The 19,510-nt window shown below is 35.7% G+C and overlaps 1 protein-coding gene across 1 annotated transcript in view; it reads right to left on the reverse strand.

Moving 5' to 3' along the window:
- Positions 1-310: 310 nt before the first annotated feature.
- The window catches only part of LOC141338199 (oxysterol-binding protein-related protein 7-like), a 46,323-nt gene continuing 27,123 nt past the window's right edge, over positions 311-19,510 (reverse strand). Inside the window, exons 14-21 of the mRNA XM_073843749.1 lie at positions 19,076-19,213; positions 18,925-18,988; positions 15,759-15,837; positions 11,761-11,905; positions 7,218-7,368; positions 7,021-7,147; positions 888-1,010; positions 311-650 (exon numbers count right to left, since the gene is read on the reverse strand). Of these exons, the coding sequence (XP_073699850.1) occupies positions 539-650; positions 888-1,010; positions 7,021-7,147; positions 7,218-7,368; positions 11,761-11,905; positions 15,759-15,837; positions 18,925-18,988; positions 19,076-19,213 (939 nt within the window). The 3' untranslated portion in view covers positions 311-538. The remainder of the gene's footprint in view (positions 651-887; positions 1,011-7,020; positions 7,148-7,217; positions 7,369-11,760; positions 11,906-15,758; positions 15,838-18,924; positions 18,989-19,075; positions 19,214-19,510) is intronic.

Consider the following 19,510-nt stretch of genomic DNA (forward strand, 5'->3'; position numbering starts at 1 on the left):
AAAATATTTCCAGTAGATCTGGTTGAAAATCCAAAAAGTAATTTGAGAAATTACCTAGCACAAAATATTTTTTACAGTAAAATCACGCAAGATTTTCTTATCAGAAATAATTAAATCCATTCGTTAAAAAGCATAACTTACAGCAAACAGTTTAGACATGCATTATTTACAAATACAGATCTATTGAAATGGGAAACATTCTGTACTAAATCACATTAGACCTTACCTTTTAATTAAAAAGACCAAAGAATAAAAAAAAAACACACATTAAGACATCTATTCATAACACAAAATATAGAATGGATTTTTGTTTAACACAAACCTATTTTTAAGTCATCACTAAAAAGGAGGGATGTACGGCTTCAGGAATATCACAATTTAGATTAAAAACTCCATTCCTACATTGCCTGTGAAGTCTTTGGCTTAAACTAAAATTCACAACAGTTATATAAAACAATATACATACTAACATGCCCAAAATTCAAGAATTTTGCTAAGAGAATACTGGGATGTCACAAATCACAGGACTTCAATTCCATCAACACCACAAATCCAGATTTTCAGTGTTGGCAAATCCTGGATTTTCTCGAATCTTCCAATAAGTTCCATTTGTCACCCACACCTCTCTTCCAGCGTGATCTAAAGTTTTTCTGTTGAAAGAGAAATTTGTATTTTTATTTTATTTTTTTTAAATAAGGCATTTACAATTCCACTTCGTTAGTTCATAAATCATCTATGTTCATTCACTCAGTTTATGGCGATTTTTGATTTATATTATCTGCAGAATATATTCCAGTAACATATGTTGTCCTCTGGCACATTTCATTTAAGAAATTAATTAATTTCTGGCAGGAAAAAAAAAATAAAAAATAAATAATGGGACTCACACAAAGAAACGTGGAACATGCTCTTCACTCCTCTTGGTCATTGTCTTACGTCGTTCACGTTGTTTCTCCTCTATTTCATCCTTGCGTTTATCAGCTTCTTCCACTTTACCCTCTTCAAGAAGCCTAGAAATAAAATAACTGTTACCCATGCAAAGTTTCACAATATGCTTGCATCACACTTCACATCTGAAGAAACTAAGTCATATACATCTGATGATGAGATGAGGAGAGGGTAAGAATTAGCATTTTTGGCTTTAGTATCACAAGTATCTAATAGTTGATCAACCTCCAGTACAGATTAGTACAACTGTTAGAGAAAGGTAATGCTGACACACTAGACGTTTACAAATTATTTACTGGCAATGACGCTTTAGAATTAACTTTACGAGTAGTTATATATTAAAAGAGGCTGGCTGTTCAGAGCTCTGTGTCCAAGCACATTAATACCCAGTCGGCACATGACCGACCTTCAACGTTGAAATTTGGTTGAAATATGGTCAGCAGTGAAACAACATTGGTCTTCAACCGTTTAGCATTCAGTCAACACATGACCAATTAGGTCAGTTGTTGTTTCAACGGTAAAACAACTTTGATATAACTTTGAATGCTAAACGCTTATATATACACATTTGTATGCTAAACTGTTATCTATACACCTTTGTATACCTTCAAACGCAAGTGTTTAAATAATAATAATAATAATAATAATAATAATAATAATAATAATAATGAAAAAAAAGTATAATTTTTATAAGATCATGTCTTCAGCATACAAAGAAAATGTTTGCCTTTTAAATTATTATGAACATTATTATGTCATGAATCTTATTCTAAAATATAATAATCATCACCAACAATAATACTAATTACATTTCGCTACCACGCTGAAACAATTCCTATTGGTCGTTTTACCTTACTGCTTTGATCATGATTGGTTAATCTGACTGTCATTCAGAAAACTGACAGGTGAAACTGCGCGCGCCTTTGTAATTACAAAATTTCGACCGTTACAGCATTTTCTGGTGAGGCTGTGAGCTGCGTAGACTATGGGAGCTGTTGTTCACCGAAATTATTCGGTTGGTCCTGAATTATTTTATATTTTCCTGTAAAATTTTTATTTTGAGCAAATTTGACTTGTGAAATTTCAACAGAGAACAAAACCCGGAACACAGAAAACAGACGTGATCTGTGATCCTGCAAACACTTATTGTCTTACCTGATTTAGCCAGTACTGTATGTATTATTACCTTTCAAAAATAGTACAAGAGTTTACAAATAGGTAAATTTCATGAAACCTGCAGAAGTTTAATACTTCAGTGTGTGTTTGTGTGTGCTGCTTTATTACAAACAGCAAAAGTTAGATGCTAATTTAGCGCGCTAGCAATATTAGCTCATCTGGTTGTATATATACTAGTCTCGCATAGCCATACCTTCAGACTGACGGCTGAAGGTCTGGTATTCATGGCAGCTTTGATTGGCCAAGGCCCGCCCATAAGGCCGTTTTTGACAGACATGTCAAACAACCAATCACAGTTCGTTTCGTTCAGCGTCACGTTTCGGGGCGTAGAAATGCCCCCACAACAACAGACTGGCATGCAACAAGTCAGACATTGATATAACCAGCATTGAAAGTTAACAAAGAAGAGGGAGAACAAGCAGTAAGTCAGTTATTTGTTCGCGAACGTCGCAAATGTGTTTAACAACAACAGCGTCTGCATAAGCAGCTTTCAGCAAAACGCGAGTAAATCAGTCTGCGATTTGTTTCCCGGCGGACCGAAAATAAACGCGACACTCGCGTGTTCCGGAAATCCGATCAAATTCAACTAATCAGATCACGACTTCGACATTCCTGAAGTGTTTCCAGTTAAGTGAACCATATGCATCAGACGTTTAGCCAACGTTCCGTGGGCGTGACGTCTGAGGCTGAGACTATATATATACACAGTGTTGTGTGTTGCTAGTATTTGTTAATGTCTATCTTTTAGAGATCTTTCGACATAAATGCCATGCATTACTGTAGGTTTACATTTTAATCCTATAATAACAGTCCTAAAGATAACATACTATATTTTTCTTTTCTGAATATAATATAATGGCAAATGTCTTTAGAATTTAAATGAATTAAGGTTGTTTTAAGGAATGGTATAAAACAAAAAACGGCTTAAGAAAATTTCAGTAAACCATTGATTCTTTCTCCTTGTGGAGTCATTAATGATCCAGCTCATTGGCAGTTTGGTTAGGAATTGTTCATCTGCTACTTTGCACTGTCAGTTCTGGTAGAGATTAATTGATCTTTTGTTATAGGTTTATTTAATTAATACTAATGTACTCAATATGATTTTGTTTCACTAAATACACTGTTTAATTGGGATTGTGATTAAAACAATGTAACTGGGGGCTCTGAAAGACTGGGAAAAATTGGTTAATATTGTAAACTTCAAAATGTGTTTAATGAAGTGTTGTGCACTTTGTTTCCAACTCCACTGTTATTGGACTGTGTAAAGTACAAGATTTGTTTTGCATTGAACGTTTTCAGTTAAAGATATTCAACAGTATCAAGGTTGGTATTTTATGAAATTTTATTTTTGGTGTTTTTGTTTATGTAGGACAGTAAAGAAAGTATAAAAGTGGGAGAGACAGGAGGGGACAGCATTGGAAAGGACCAAGAGCTGGGACTCTTTCAAGGATCACCTGAAGCACAACTATGCTATATGCACAAGGCTTTTTTTTTAAAATCAGAATTTGAAGAAACATTTAGTCTTAAGATAATAAATGCATTTCATTTAAGGTATTTCCTGCCTCGTGTAAAGAATTTTAAGGTGACTGCTTTTTCCCCCTTTACCACCAACATGGTCTCTATTGCAGGTTCCATTCTCAAACTTTTCTACCCATTTCCACTGCACAAATCTCTTGTAATGAGACATTCGTAAACCCGTTTTCACAGAACTATAGTTAACCACAAAAATAAGAGATCGAGTGGTTTTAGTTAAAAAAAGTTTCTTCCTGCAATTGAAGCGCAAAATATGCATGTTATTGTACAAAAACTTTGAGTCTTTAACCTTCTGGGGTCTAGGGATTTTGAGAAGTTTTAATATACCCTGACATTTGTATGTGTGTGTGTGTGTGTGTGTGTGTGTGTGTGGTTTTTTTTTTTCAGTATCTGAAATCATTCTAATATGCTGTTCAAGAAACATTTTATTATTATCAATATTTAAGCAGTAGAGTATTTGTTTTTTCAGGATTCTTTGATGAATAGTAAGATCAAACGACTAGCATTTACTTGAAATAAAAAGCTTTTGAAACATTATATACCATACTATTAAAAACTTATTTAGCAAGGATGCTTTACATTGATCAAAAGTGATGATAAAGACATTTATAATAATTACAAAAGATTTCTATATCAGATAAATGATGTTTTATTTTTCAATTCATCAAAGAAAAGTGAAAGTATTCTACTGAGCTGTTTTCAACTTTTTTTGCTTCAAGAACCACTACGCACAGACGTAAATCTTTGGAAATCAGGGTCCCAGAGTCTGGAGGAAGAGAGGAGAGGCACAGAATCCACGTTGCAGGTCCAGTGTAAAGTTTCCACAGTCAGTGATGGTTTGGGGTGCCATGTCAACTGCTGCTGTTGGTCCACTGTGTTTTCTGAGGTCCAAGGTCAAATGCAGCTGTATACCAGGATGTTTTAGAGCACTTCATGCTTCCTGCTGCTTTATGGAGATGCAGATTTCTTTTTCCAACAGGACTTGGCACCTGCACAAGTACCTGGTTTAAGAACCATGGTATCCCTGTTCTTAATTGCCCAGCAAACTCGCCTGACCTTAACCCCATAGACAATCTATGGGGTATTGTGAAGAGGAAGATGTGATATGCCAGACCCAACAATGCAGAAGAGCTGAAGGCCACTATCAGAGCAACCTGGGCTCTCCTAACACCTGAGCAGTGCCACAGACTGATCGCCGCATTGCTGCAGTAATTCAGGCAAAAGGAGCCCCAACTAAGTACTGAGTCCTGCACATGCTCATACTTTTCATGTTCATACTTTTCAGTTGGCCAAGATTTCTAAAAATCCTTTCTTTGTATTGGCCTTAAGTAATATTCAAATTTTCTGAGATACTGAATTTGGGGTTTTTATTAGTTGTCAGTTATTATCATCAAAATTAAAAAAAAATTAAAGCTGCAAGCAGCGATGGGCGGGCCCTTGCACCCGGGCTCACCGCTGATCTGTGGCGAATGGTGGGCACTATGCTTTTAACATAGTAAATTTAGGAGGAATATGTCGAAGTCATTTAGATGTGCCAGACTTCTTGATGCCAGTTGGTGACGATGTGTATAACTGAATATTAGCATGCAGATGTCTTCAGGCCAGCGATTTTATCAAACATATGACGTTTGGTGCAGATTGAACATGGCATGCTTGAGTGTAAGACATGACATATCCTGCTGCCAACAGGTGGCGCTATTACGGAATATTGGCTTTTAGATGTCTTCAGGCCAAGACTCTTGCCAAACATGTCAAGTTTGGTGCATTTTGTACATTGCATGTTTAAGTTAGTGTAAAACAAGTAATTTGCTGTTGCCAGCTGGTGGCGCTATGATTGTAATGGAATATTGGCCTTTAGATGTGTTCAGGTCAGGACTGTTATCAAACATGTGAAGTTTGGGGCTGATTGGACATTGCATGCCTGAGTTACAGTAACTTCCTGTTTCATTGCATTAATAACATGCTTTAGCAAGTGTTGCTAACATGTTTTAGCATGTTTCTAGCATGTTGCTACCCTATTTAACACTTGTTGATACTTTAAAACATTGCTAGGCATCCAGAACAGTATTAAACATGTCACTTCTTGTTGCTAGCAGTATGCACTATGACTATAACTGAATATGAGCATGGGTATGTATTCAGACCAGGGCTCTTTTTAAACCTTTTTAAGTTTGTGACAGATTGGACATTGTATGCTTGAAGTTACAGTAACTTCCTGTTTCATTGTATTATTGGCATGCTTTAGCATATTAGCTAAATGTTGCAAGCATGCTTTACTATGTTTGTAGCATGTTGAATATTAAGTTTGGGTCAGATTGGACATTGTATGCCTGAGTTAGAGTAACTTCCTGTTTCATTGTATTAATAGCATGCTTTAGCTCTTAGCTAAGTGTTGCTAGCATGTTTTAGCATGATTCTAACATGTTGCTAGCCTATTTAAAACTTGCTAACGCTTTTTAATATGTTGCTAGGAGTCCGTAACAGCGCCACCTGCTGACAACAGGAAGTGACATGTTTAACGCTATGACTATAACTGAATATTGGCACTAACGTGTGTTCAGGACATGACTCTTATCAAACGTGAAGTTTGAGGCAGATCGGACATTGTTTGCCTGACTTACAGCAACTTCCTTTTTCATGGCGACACGTCGAAATTTGTCAGGCCGCCACGGACACGCCTCTCAACGAAAACTCTAGATCTTCGCAATTTAGCATCCCAAAGTCCTTATGATGACACTCAGCAAATTTGAAGATAATCGGATAAAAACTGTAGGAGGAGTTTGTTAAAGCACAAGGCCTAATAATGGCAAAAACTGCACAAAAATCGTACAGGAAATTCAATATAACGCACTTCCTGTTGTGTTTCGGATGTTGCACCAGGAGACTTTTTTGTAGGTATTGGTGTGTTACATGTGTTTACAGAGTTTCGCACATGTACGTACGTGAAACGTAGCTCGAGGCGCACTCCGTTTAAATTTTATAGGTGGCGCCATCTAGCCATTTTGCCACACCCACTTCTGAAAATCATATCAGATGTAAATTTTCGCCAGGTCTGATGCGTGTGCAAAGTTTCGAGAGTTTTCGAGCATGTTTAGGCCCTCAAAAAGACTTTATTTTGGAGGAGGAGGAGGAGGAGGAGGAGGAGGAGGAGGAGGAGGAGAAGGAGAAGGAGGAGGAGAAGGAGAAGGAGAAGAAGAAGAATTACAATACAAAAGAACTCGCACTGCAGTGCTCGGGCCCTAATAAACACTTGAATTATATCAGTCTGTGTGGAATGAATGTATACATTATACAAGCTTCACTTCTTGAATGGAAATAATGAAAAAAAAAAACTTTGTTTTAAGACAACAACTGGCCACATACCTTTGGTCTGGACGGAAACGAGTGTCTGTCGGGGGCAATTTCTCCTTTATATCAGGCGTCAGTTCATTGAGCTCTCTGGCATACTGGGAGAAGCCATAGTAGTCAAAGTAATCATTTGGTTGAGGATCTGCGAATTATAACAGACAATTCACCATCAAACTAAACTTGTTAAGACTATTGTGTGCATGGACACTTACTGGGCTTCCAAATGCATTGTGGCTCGGGAAATGTATCACAGAAGATGCCTTCATGCCATGATCCCCCAAAACGGTGAAGCACTTTGCCAGTACGGTCAAGAACGGTGCCCTGCACTTCATTCTTGCTGTTATCGTCACCCCAGTATCGTGACTGGACAAATCAGAATTACATTAGGGTTATATACACATCTGATATTTTGTGTGTAAAACTAACAATATGGTCTTAATTGTACACACAATTCTTGGTTTTACAATGGCCTCCACAAATATTGGCACCCTTGGTAAATATATTAATCTTATTAAAAGTTTATTAAATTTTATTTTTTGATGGCAACCTGCCAAAAATAAAATAAAAAACTTTTAGCCCTAAATACCATTCCAGAGCCGCTTGAGATTAAATGGATTTAGTGCGTGTTAATGGCGCTATGCTTTGCTGTTTTAAAGAGCTAGGACAGTTTTGCACACTTCCTGTTAAGTGCACACATTCTTAAGTAGTCAAGACTGCAATTTGGACAGGCCTAGCAGTTCTTAAATGACATTCACAACAGTGGGTGTTTACTGAGAAATATTAAAGGAGAAGCTGCACCAAAATAGTGCATTTTAGAGAGAATGTCAAAAAACAAATCAAGAACTTTAACATGTTACTTTTTTGAAATTGTGCTTTTTTCCATGTCATGACCGTTTAAAAAGCCTATGAAAAAGTTAAAAATTTATGCTGATTTAACAGGGATATTATTTTATAACAACATTGTTCCTGGAGGATGGATAATGGATGGAAAGTTTGGCAAATTTATAAAAAGTATGTCATTTTTATAAGCTTTTTACAATTGCTGCTTAAAATAACAATAATAAATTACCAATCAAATGAAATCAGCATTACCAAAATGTATTTGTACTACAGAGGTGGGACAGAAGAAAACAAAAGTAGCTTATAGGTGTATTTTCATGTTTAATGAGGCTCAGAGGTGGTATGTGTGCAATCAAATTCATAAAATAATGTTGAGATTATAGTTTTAAATATAACATTTTAAATACAGAAGCATTAACTGATTTAGATAACTGAAAAGATACTTGAAGAAAAATTATCTGCCAGTGGGTGGCAGCAAGTCACCGATTTTATTACTGAATCACAACATTCATTTGATTAGTTTGAAATAGGGATGGCGAAAACTAAAAAATTTCTTGACCGACCACCGAGCCTCATTAGCCGGTTGAAACCGGTTAACCGATTAGTTTAAAATATGGTACGCTATTTGAAATAACAGCCATTTCCAGCCGCGCCTGCAATTTCGCAAGTCTGTCGCATCATCACACCGAACGCGTCTTTTAGTTCTAAAAACGCGAGGCGCACAGCACTGCCCTTTTTTGGTGACTTTTAATAAAAGAGCGTGCTGCGTTTTTTTAATGTTGATAAGCAACGACCAAAACAGCTGTCCTGTCAGTCAAATCAAAGGATTATAGCGCGAGCGCTCTAAAATCTTAGTTTTATGCTGTTAAGTAAACTGTCATATTAACAGAAACCCTAAATAATACAGCTCCGGGTTACCCACGACAGACACCAAAGGTTTCTCCTCTATTTCTTGCAGTCTCCGGACTTTTTAAGCAACCGTAAAATTCCGTCACCACAACAGAAGGCCCACCTCTCCATTCATTCGATTGGACAATGGAAAAGAACGCGAATGACGTTGGGCGTTTTTCAGCTCAGAGTTGATTTTTTTTTTTTCAACTTCACGCGCTCAGAGCGCTCCTGCAAAAACGTGAGGCGCCTGGGACGCATAAGCAGCGCGTAGAACGCTCACTGACAACAGAAAACCATTCAAAAGAGGCGCCTCCATCTGCAAAAACGCGTTCGGTGTGATCGCGGCCTCTCTCTGCCGCTCTGCCTCCCGCACACACACACACACACTGCCACTCGCGTCACTTTTTAAAAATACCCTACAGCGCGAAACATGAGTCCCGCAAACGCGGCGCCGAAGAGCTTGTTGTATGTAATCGTAGGACAAATGGCTCCTTAGTTTCAAATGGTAACTTTGGGTACAAGGTGATCGCTTTGAAAATAAAGGCGTTTGTCTAGGTTAGAAGCTCATTTGAAACATTGCCACGGCTCATTTAAGAAAATGACAGCTCCGAAGAGACGCCGCTTTAGTTGAGGTAGTGCTAACCATATTAAAGAAAGATGATGATCATCATCTTATCGGTTACCACTGAAATGTAGATGTAATGTATTTCCAGATCTAAGCCCATCTTATGCGGAATGTTGCCTAATAGACAGCAACATGATAAAACCAATGGATAAAACAGGCACCTTCAGAATGCGTAAAAGACGCACCGGCACTTTTTTTTTTAACCAACTACCGACAACTTTGACCGGTTAACGTTGATACGGTCAACCACCGGTCAAACGGTCATCGGTTAACATCCCTAGTTTGAAAGGCTAATTCATTCAGGAATAAAAGCAAGTGACCATCTTTATGAATGGGAAATAGAATCATTTCACTAGATTAGTTTAAAAACGCAAGCTCATTCATAAACCAACTTGTTTTTGGATAGTGATGCGCAGTGGCTCAGTTGTAATTTGTTTCAAACTATTTTTTTTGACGATGATATAAAGAAATTCCAGGCAATAGTTTTATAGTGAGACGATGTAAGTCACTTAAAATAAACTTGTTTATTTAACAGTTGTATTAACTCAGTATCTCTTCACAAACTCCCTTAATAAATCATTAAAAGCTGTCACTCATCTTAGTTCATCGCAATCTCACAAAGTTCGATTATAATCAGTGAAGCTCTCTATACTGCACAACCAGTCTCTTATTTACACTTCCTCTACACTTTCTTTATTAAAGGATTGGTGAGATATGTCCGTGATACGTTACTCGATGCTGCAAACACACGTAGAAACTTTTAAAACTCCCCTCAGCGCACACACAAATATGCTGATCGGGACAGTCACACTGCCGCTCCTAAATGTTTTTCATTAGTCACAAGCAGTAGTTTGCAGTCATACCCTTCCAATGAAACTACATATCTAAATATGGGTTCACCTGTGCATGTTTCTCAAGTTCTTCTTCAAGTGACTGCCAGATAACATGCCGCCATCTACCACGTATTCTTCAATGAATATTGAGCAACCTAAGCCATTCAGCACAGAAATTACGGTTTTACTTCACTTTAAAATTAAGCGCATGAGAAAATCTCTCACGAAAATTAATGCAATGATCATTCAAATTTAAGACTTGCTGCTCAGATTCAAGACCTTAATTCACAGAAAAGTGATTTAAGTGCGTCGGGCGTGCCGAACATCTCATACAAAACGTATAAACCGCTCCTTTGAAAATTTGACTTTGTAATGACATCTGCTTCAAATAGCACAAGTGCACATGATAACTTTTGTTAACTCCACAATAAGTAAATACACTTCATCAGCTAATTACTCTTCAGCAGATTTTATTTTAAATTAAGAAATTATGGTATAAATTGGCCTACTGTCAATGCTTAACATGCCAATAAAGCTTTGGTTATGTCATATGACTGGATTTTTTACTGGAATGCAGTTTAAAGGCAGAATTCAACATAGTTCATTTTATTTCACCAAATATGTATTTTTTCAAGTGTCACAAACAAAAGGTCACACACAGGTTTGGTAAAATACAAACCAGAAATGTAATTTATATTAAGCAAAAAAAAAAAAAAAAATCCAACCTATAAGTATTTACCAAACATCCTGATCTTGGCTGATCTTCTACAAATTACTGGGTGTTCATAAAACTATTAGAGCCCTGTGGAAATCAAGATATTTTAATCATGATTTAATAATTTAATTTAAACAGTTTGAGACCATTTCAAACGACTAACCAAGGCCAGCCTAAAAAGATGCTCAGAATTTAAACATTTAAAAGAGTTTAAAGCACTCTCTGTGAGGGCACAGAAAGCCACGTTTCACAGACAGCACGCAAACACTAAACTCAACAAAAACACTTCGCCAGTTTAAGCATACAAACACAAAAAGACACCATAATTCACGCAGAGAACCGCAACTCACAGCCTTTGAAAATCTTGAATCAACAAATGCATACAAAATGTTGAAACCCATCTTGGCAAGTATCCTCAAAAAAAAAAAGAAAAAAAGAAAAAAGTTATGTCTTAAGTGAACGTAAACAGAAAAAAAAAAAAAAAAACCACATGACCGTGACTAGTTTACTTGTCAGTGTCCTTTATGATAATCCAATAAAATACAGAAAATCGCTCACTGCTGTTTATTGAATTACTTTCTAGTTTAAACAAGAATTAATCTATATTTAATTTACAAGGTGAAGATTATGTAATACTTTTTTACATTTGATTATTCAATTTGGTTATCCCTCAGAACACTTCTGACATCAACTGCATACAATTCATTCTTTGATACTTTCGCCTTTTGTGAACGCTTGAAGCTGGTCACTATTAACTTCCATTACATGAAGTGCAAGCTCCTTTTGTGGTCTGAAAAAGCAATTATCATACAGCATTAAAACATCACAAGTAAAGAAACACAAAAACTCACTTTGACAAATGTGATCTTGCAGGTGCACTCATCATTGTTGAGGTTACGAATGACAACGTCGCCGTAGTGCTCCAGCCATCTCTGCTGAGTGAACACATTGTGTATGCAAGTGACTGCTTTATTCCACTCATAATGATCACCATACCTGAAGAGGAAAAATCGGAAAAAATAAATAAATCAATCAATCAATAAATCATCAGATACATGTTGACCAGACTATTTAGCTCCATTTATGGAATTTATAGAAAAAAATAACTAGGTCCTTAGATTTCTTTGCGTCTTGGATGGTACAGATGTGGCTTTTAAGAATGCATTTTCCTCACACAGCAGCAGACAATTCCTAACGTGTGATCATGAAGCGCCCTGCAGCAGGGTTATAATTTAAAGTTTGTTGTGCCTTACAATCTCTACCTAGTGGTGCATGGAACACTATTTATGCCAAAGAGGCATGGCAAAAGTCTAGAGTAGCAATCGACTGATAATCAGTTTATATACCCTGCTGAAAAAACAGGCTGGTTTTAGCTGGTCAGCAGGCTGGTTTTAGAGGGGTTTTGGCCACTTTCCTTAGCCTGACCAGTCTGGGAGACCAGCTACTTTAACCAGCTAAGACCAGCCAATCAGCCTAGACTGGTTTTAGCAGTTTTTTTTTCAGCAGGGTATGCCGTTTTGAGAAATGTGAGCAAGACCGCCGTTACAGCTCTGCATCTTGAGGTGAGATGAGTCAATGGCGTTTATAGGTAAAACAACCTGATTTTCTCTAAATAATTGATCTACTTTATATAATCCAATAATACCCCTGCTGAAAAAAAAACAGCTGAAAGGCTGGTTTTAGCTATTTTTTTGCCAGCAGGGACACAAATGATTGAGATGAGAAATGACTGACATGTATTTTAAGCATGGCACTGAGAGAGAGAGACAAACTCAAGAAGAGTCATGCAATCCATAGACAAGCCCCAAAGATCTAACTTCACATGAGTTTAATGAGACAATAAATTAAGCCATTCTGTTTCCAACATGCCCTTATTTAATTCTATGTAATATACTCTTGTAAAGCTTACATTTATGAGTCCTGTTTATTCACTGGGTTGATGAGCAGGGATTTCGTTAATAAACGTCTAAGAACGGTTTAAGTACACAAAAATAAAAACAGTGCTTTGTCAGCAAGAATTTCATAATCTAGACCAACCCTTTTCCTGGAGATCTACCATCCTACAAAGTTCAGCTCCAACCATGATCAAACACACCTGAACCAGCTGATTACTCTCTTGAGTAGCACTCGGTAATTATGCTGCCTTCATGTGCTATCGTAATTATGGTAAATACCAAAATCCGACATCGAAATTGCACATGAACACCCACTCACGTTGTAATTTCCACTGGAAAGCTCGAAATTTTTTATGATACCCGAGTTGCCGAGATGGGATAAACTTTGACCTTTCAACATGGCGGACAGCTACGAAACTATACTGAATGGTAAACATTGCATGATGTTAAAAGTTAAAAAACTTATATAGGCTATATAAAATATATATACTTATATAGGCTTATATAAAAACTTATATAGGCTAGCTAAAACAGAACCATTAGTTAGTATTGTCTTTAAAAAAACTATACTATTCATGATCAATAAGATACAGCCTATCATTTTATCGTTTGCGTTTTGATGCATCCTCTTCTTCCTGTAGCAGATGCATTAGGGAGTTTATAACAGTTTTAAAACTTTTACCCAAATAGCATGTGAGGACAAATTCCGAGTCCGCCATGTTTCTCTTCACTACGACAACAAAAGCACCTGAACACGACACACTGGTAATTTCCACTTCACAAGTGGAAAGCATCATCTTTCCCATATCACATGAAGGCAGCATTACAGACAGCTGTGTTGGATCAAGGCTGGAAAAACAAGTCTGCAGGTAGGTAGATCTCCAGGAACAGGGTTGCGCACCCCTGATCTAGACAGACAAAAATACTATTAATATTTCAGTTAACGTGTCAGCTGAGATGTATTTCCAGTGGTTTTGTTTGTTAATTTCCTCCCAATATATACTTACTCCAGTAGCTGGCTTCACACTTTGGCCTATTAAACACATACTGTAGTCTTAGACAGCAGATGCTTAACATTTTAAAACTGTAGTTTAAAATGATTAAATTTACTTAAATTTGATAGTCTCCTGCCATTTATGTATTCTCCATTTAAAACATTTGACTTTTTAAACCCGTTTTGTGTATTCTTAATCTTATTGTTGCTATAATAAAGTAGCAGTTTCATTTTTTTTGTTACAATTATTTTTGTTCTCTATTTGCTACCTTTGTTTATCGGATCAAAACCTTTAACAAAAACATTATTCACTTCAGTATAAGACCCCTCTATATATTAATGTAGAAATAAGAGTTATTTTGTTTGCAAGGAGGAAGTGATATTACAGTATGACAAGACATTTATTGGTCAATGTTTATGCGAAAAAGACTTCTTGATGAAGATGAAAACATTTAACATTTTACAGCATCACATCAGCACATGCAAAAAATTCAGACCTGTGTTTTTATTTTATATTATTTAGATTTGTTATTTAAATAAATGTGTTTGTTCAATTAGTGTAAACAGTCTTTGCCAGTAAAATGGAATATTTGCACTCTTTATTTTAAAGGAGTCATGAACTGCATTTTTTTTATTGTTTGACTCCTGAGGTGCACTTATAATATTAGTATGATTTTACATTAAAATTGTCATAATTCAGAAATAACGGAACATTTTATTTAGTAAAAAATTAAATACCTTGATTTAAGCCCTCTGATTTGAACGCTCTGTCTCTGCTGTGAAACTTCAATGGAAGCAGCAGTGAAAATGTACCAAACAAATAAATAATCCACTACTGAGACATCTACATGGTTGAAAATAAATAAACGCTTTCCTAGGATTGGTATCCTTTAGAAGATGTTGTTGTTGTTTTTTTGCTCTTATCCCGTAATGCTCTTCTCTGCTTCTCATCTCACTAAAGCTCCAGCGGGCAGGGCCAAAGATGTAGAAATGATTGAGACATTAATCTGATTCTACAGAAGCAGACTTTTGTCGCATTATTATGTCCTAATCTGAAAATAATCTGAAACGAGTTTTTGGACTAACAAGGACGTTTTGAACTATAAAATTTACAGGATGTTTTGCATGTCAAAACATCAAGGGAAATTTGATTTCTCAGTTCATGACTTCTTTAAATTAAACTATAATAAATGTAATTAAATGTACATTCAATGCTTTACACATTGCTTTTAGATTAAGGGTTCTTCAGTTTTGCATGACCACTGTCTTCAGTTTTTTTTATATAGAGAAGAAAAGATTGATGGAAAAATATTAGTGTTTCACATCTCAATTTTGTGTGTGACCTGCCGATACCAATTTTTGCTTAGATTTAGATTTTTTTTCTAAGAACTATAATTGACAGAATATATACAAACTAAAATCTATGTCACATCTTGGTCATGCAATGTTACAAACCTAAATCATATATATTTTTTTTTACTACCACATTATGCACCTTTAACATTTTGTGAGTGCTGTTGTGCTCATTTATTCTGATTTGTGCACAAGTCTCTGGCACAACAAATACATTGTCTGTATTTTTCCAATTTTCTTATGGTGTCATTGTTTGGTCATAAATTGTGCATAAGACCAGATAAAAATGTGCAGGTTTTTTTTCTTGTTGTTATTCTTACCACACTACCCCATATTTAACTTGATCCAGAATGTATAGCAGATAATATGATACAACTAATAATAAAACATAAAATAATAAAAGATTCCTAGTGACCCTGTATGCTACTGTTTGACCGTGCGTGATCCTTTCCTTTTGATGTGCATTCTCAATGGCCACATCTGTACATAAAATTCAAAACTAAAATGAAAATAAAAATCCAAAGAAACTTAACATCTCTCAATAACCATTTTAAATGAAAATAAAATTATTTCACGCACAGCTGTGTAGAGCTCAGCCCATACTTACTTTGGCAGAGTGACATTAACCATTCCGGATGAAACTATTTCCACTGACTTCCCCCAGAACTTATATTTCCATCTCTGGTCTAAAAATATAGAATGACTGAATGAATGAACAAACAAAATAAAATAAATGCATATATTTATATTGAAAAAACAAAACTATTTGATCTGTAATTTCATTTGTAAGTATCTTTATTTTAAAGTAAGGATTTGCTCATCTGCAGTGTCTAAAAACTAGGGGTGGGCATAGATTAATTTTTTTAATCTAGATTAATCTAGATTAAATCTTGGAATTAATCTAGATTAAAATGGCTAATTTGAATTCTGCTGAAGGCATTCAGAATATGTGTGCTACCCAAATAATGACTTAAAGTCAGAATGGATCATAAAGCTCATAAAGCTGTTCTATGATAATTTGTTGATGAAAATAAATTGTTCAATTAGATGTACTTGTGTTTACTAACTAACTAACAATGAAATAATTTTTTCTACCTATTAGATTGTGTTTTTTTAACGCCAACACCTACCCAACCCATTACATGTTACACCATACTTTTATTTTGACAGGTTGCCGTGAAGTTTCTGTGTCATACAGTATGATATGATGCTAGTTTTCTCAAATGAAACGGTAAAAGTGACACTCACAGCAGTTTGGGAGATTGAGTTTATCTGTTCATGTGAGATGAAAATGCCAAAAATTACCGGGAGCGTCACGTGTGTTTCAGTATGCGTGTAGTAAAAGCTCATCTCCGCAATGCATACATACAGCTAGGCAAACGGAACATATCGGATTCATATTAAATTTCATTTTTGCATTTCAGTTTTCACATACACTAGTCCATATCGCGATTTGAATTAAGTGACTGACCAACATTTGATTTATGAATCCAAAAAACGACGAATTTACGTGGCATTTCGCGCTATAGTAGATTCGGTTTTTATGAATGGAGGACGACGCGATCCCGTCTGTGTTTTGGCGGAGGAGACATAAACGCGCGACCCTATTCTATAGTCTTCGGTATACATCCCCGTTAAACTATCAAGGTGAAAGTCATCATAGCTTGCTAGTTTAGACCCAGCTCCCAACCCAAATTTGAGAATAGATTAACGGCGATATTTTTTTTATCGCGCGATAAGAGTTTCACGTTAACGCAGCACGTTAACGCCGATAACGGCCCACCACTACTAAAAACATTTCTTGTTAGAATGACATTGTACCAAACATGAGACTGCATGCCCCTATAAAGGTTCAAAAGACACAAAACAAACCTAAAGTCATAGAAAACACTGCCTACATTCTAAAAACATATATGTGACCCTGGACCACAAAACCAGTCATAAGGTTAAATTTGACAAAACTGAGATGTATACATCATATGAAAGCTCAATAAATAAGCTTTCTATTGATGTATGGTTTGTTAGGTTCGGACAATATTTGACTGAGATACATCTATTTGAAATCAGAAATATGAGGATGCAAAAAAATCAAAAAGACTGAGAAAATCACCTTTAAAGTTGTCCAAATTAGGTTCTTAATGCATATTACAAATCTAAAATTACATTTTGATATGTTTACAGTAGGAATTTTACAAAAAATCTTCATGGAACATGAACTTTACTTAATTTCTCAATGATTTTTGGCATAAAAGAAAAAACAAAAATTGACCCATGCAATGTATTTTTGGCTATTGCTACAAACAAACCCCAGCGACTTAAGACTGGTTTTGTGCTCCAGGGTCACATATGTTAAAAACAACACAACCCGTGTTATATCTTAACACACTTGTGTGTTAAATTAAGGACAACACATTGTGTTCATTTTAACTCAACCAATGTGATCTTCGTCTTAACAGGTTGATATTTTGAAAATATCCCAATTTATGACACATTAATGTGTTAAATATGTTAAAACAACACAACCTGTGTTATATTTAACACATCTGTGTGTCTAGTTAAGGACTACATGTGTTAATTCAATTTTAACACACCAGTGTGTTATTCTTCTTAACAAGGCAGTGTGTTAAAATGTTTAAATCACACAATCTGCATAGATGTGCTTTTCTTAACCAGTTAAAATGAATGCAATACAAAAAAATAATCTATTAACACTGCTCAGTGTATTTGGTCCCACAATACAGAGTGTTAAATGAACACTGAAGCAGAGTTGAACTGATAATGTTAACAAGCTGAAAGAAAGAGAAACAGAAAATCCACAAACAGCATCACGAGCTTCACACATTACTGACCAGTTTGTCTAAAAAGTTATTTAGAACAGAGGTTTAGATGTTGATTTTTACCTTTTACCCCTTACTGTTAATGTGATCAGTGTTTGCTTTAGTTGTGCTCTTGATCCTTTACTTTAACATTAGTTTTGTCTCTGGATGCTTTAAACTATGTTTGCAAACATTTTTGCAAACAGAAAAGTCCAGGAGAACACATGATCAGGTGGTTTAAACTGGTAGTTCATGATAGCGTATCTGTGATTGTTTTATGTTAACATGAACAACGATACTGGTGTTGATGAAAGTTATATATTAACTAAATAATGACTTATTTAAAAACACTTTGCACTCCAGACTTTGACAATCTGTGATGTTGATGCAAACATTCATCAATAATCAGCATATGAATCTCAACAATGGTGACAAAAAAAAAAAGCTTCATGCTGCAGTGCATTCTGGGAGCACCAATCAACTTCTTAGCAACTACAATGTGTCCTGTGAACAGAACTATAGCAGCAATAGAAAAAACAATTGCAGATTTGAGGGTCGAGACCCAACAAAAGCAAACACTGACCACAGTGATGGTGATGTTTTAAGAAATGAAATCAACGTCTAAACCTCTTTCTTTTTCTGTGGAGTGCATCCACATCATCCACCAATGAAAACATCTTATGCAGTGACATAGGCAGCAATGTGATTGGATGATATTTAACACATTTTGTGTTAAACACATTGTGTTGTTTCTCGCTCTCTTTACACATGATCAACTTAAAATGACACAAAATGTGTTAAAATGGCAATAACAAAAAATGTGTTAATTAACACATCCTTTTGTAGAGTGTAGCATCAAAAGGTGTTTTATTACAACTGCTTATTAGGTATTCATTGTTTTGAAATAAATATTAAATGTTACATCCATATGAAGAATACACCAATTTAAACTGTTACCTTGCCAAAAGCTGAAGTTATCAGACTCTGCATGGCAGGCAGACAGAGGTGGGTGATGACTGACCTAGAAAGAGGATAGATGGACAACAGACAGACAGGTTAAAATGCAGAAGTCCTTCATATTGTACATCCTGTAAATAAGTGCTCATACCTGCTCTGCAATATAACGGAAACCACGGTCCTCCCGCACATTCTCAAACGTTTCCCCTAGAACAGGGTTGAAGGGTTTGTAACGATTACGCCAGCTGGCCCAGGCATAGCCTGAAATAGAGAAGGCAGCGACATAAACCTGAAAGACAGAAGGGAAAAAAGGGAAAATTATAAATAATATTTCAGACTAATGCACACTGCAAAAAAAGCTAATCCTACTAAGTATTTTTGTCTTATTTTTAGTCAAAATGCCAACAAATTCCTAAATTAAGATACATTAACTAGATATGCAGAAGGACATATGACATTTAGTCTTGTTTTAAGCAAAAAGCACTTAATTTAGTTTTTTCCCCTTCTGGAAACAAGTAAAATTATCTGCCAGTAGGGTAAGTAAAATATTCTTAAATCATTATTTATTTATTATTTTAAGCAAACT

The sequence above is a fragment of the Garra rufa genome, chromosome 7 (genome assembly GCF_049309525.1).
Source record: "Garra rufa chromosome 7, GarRuf1.0, whole genome shotgun sequence".
NCBI lineage: Eukaryota > Metazoa > Chordata > Actinopteri > Cypriniformes > Cyprinidae > Garra > Garra rufa.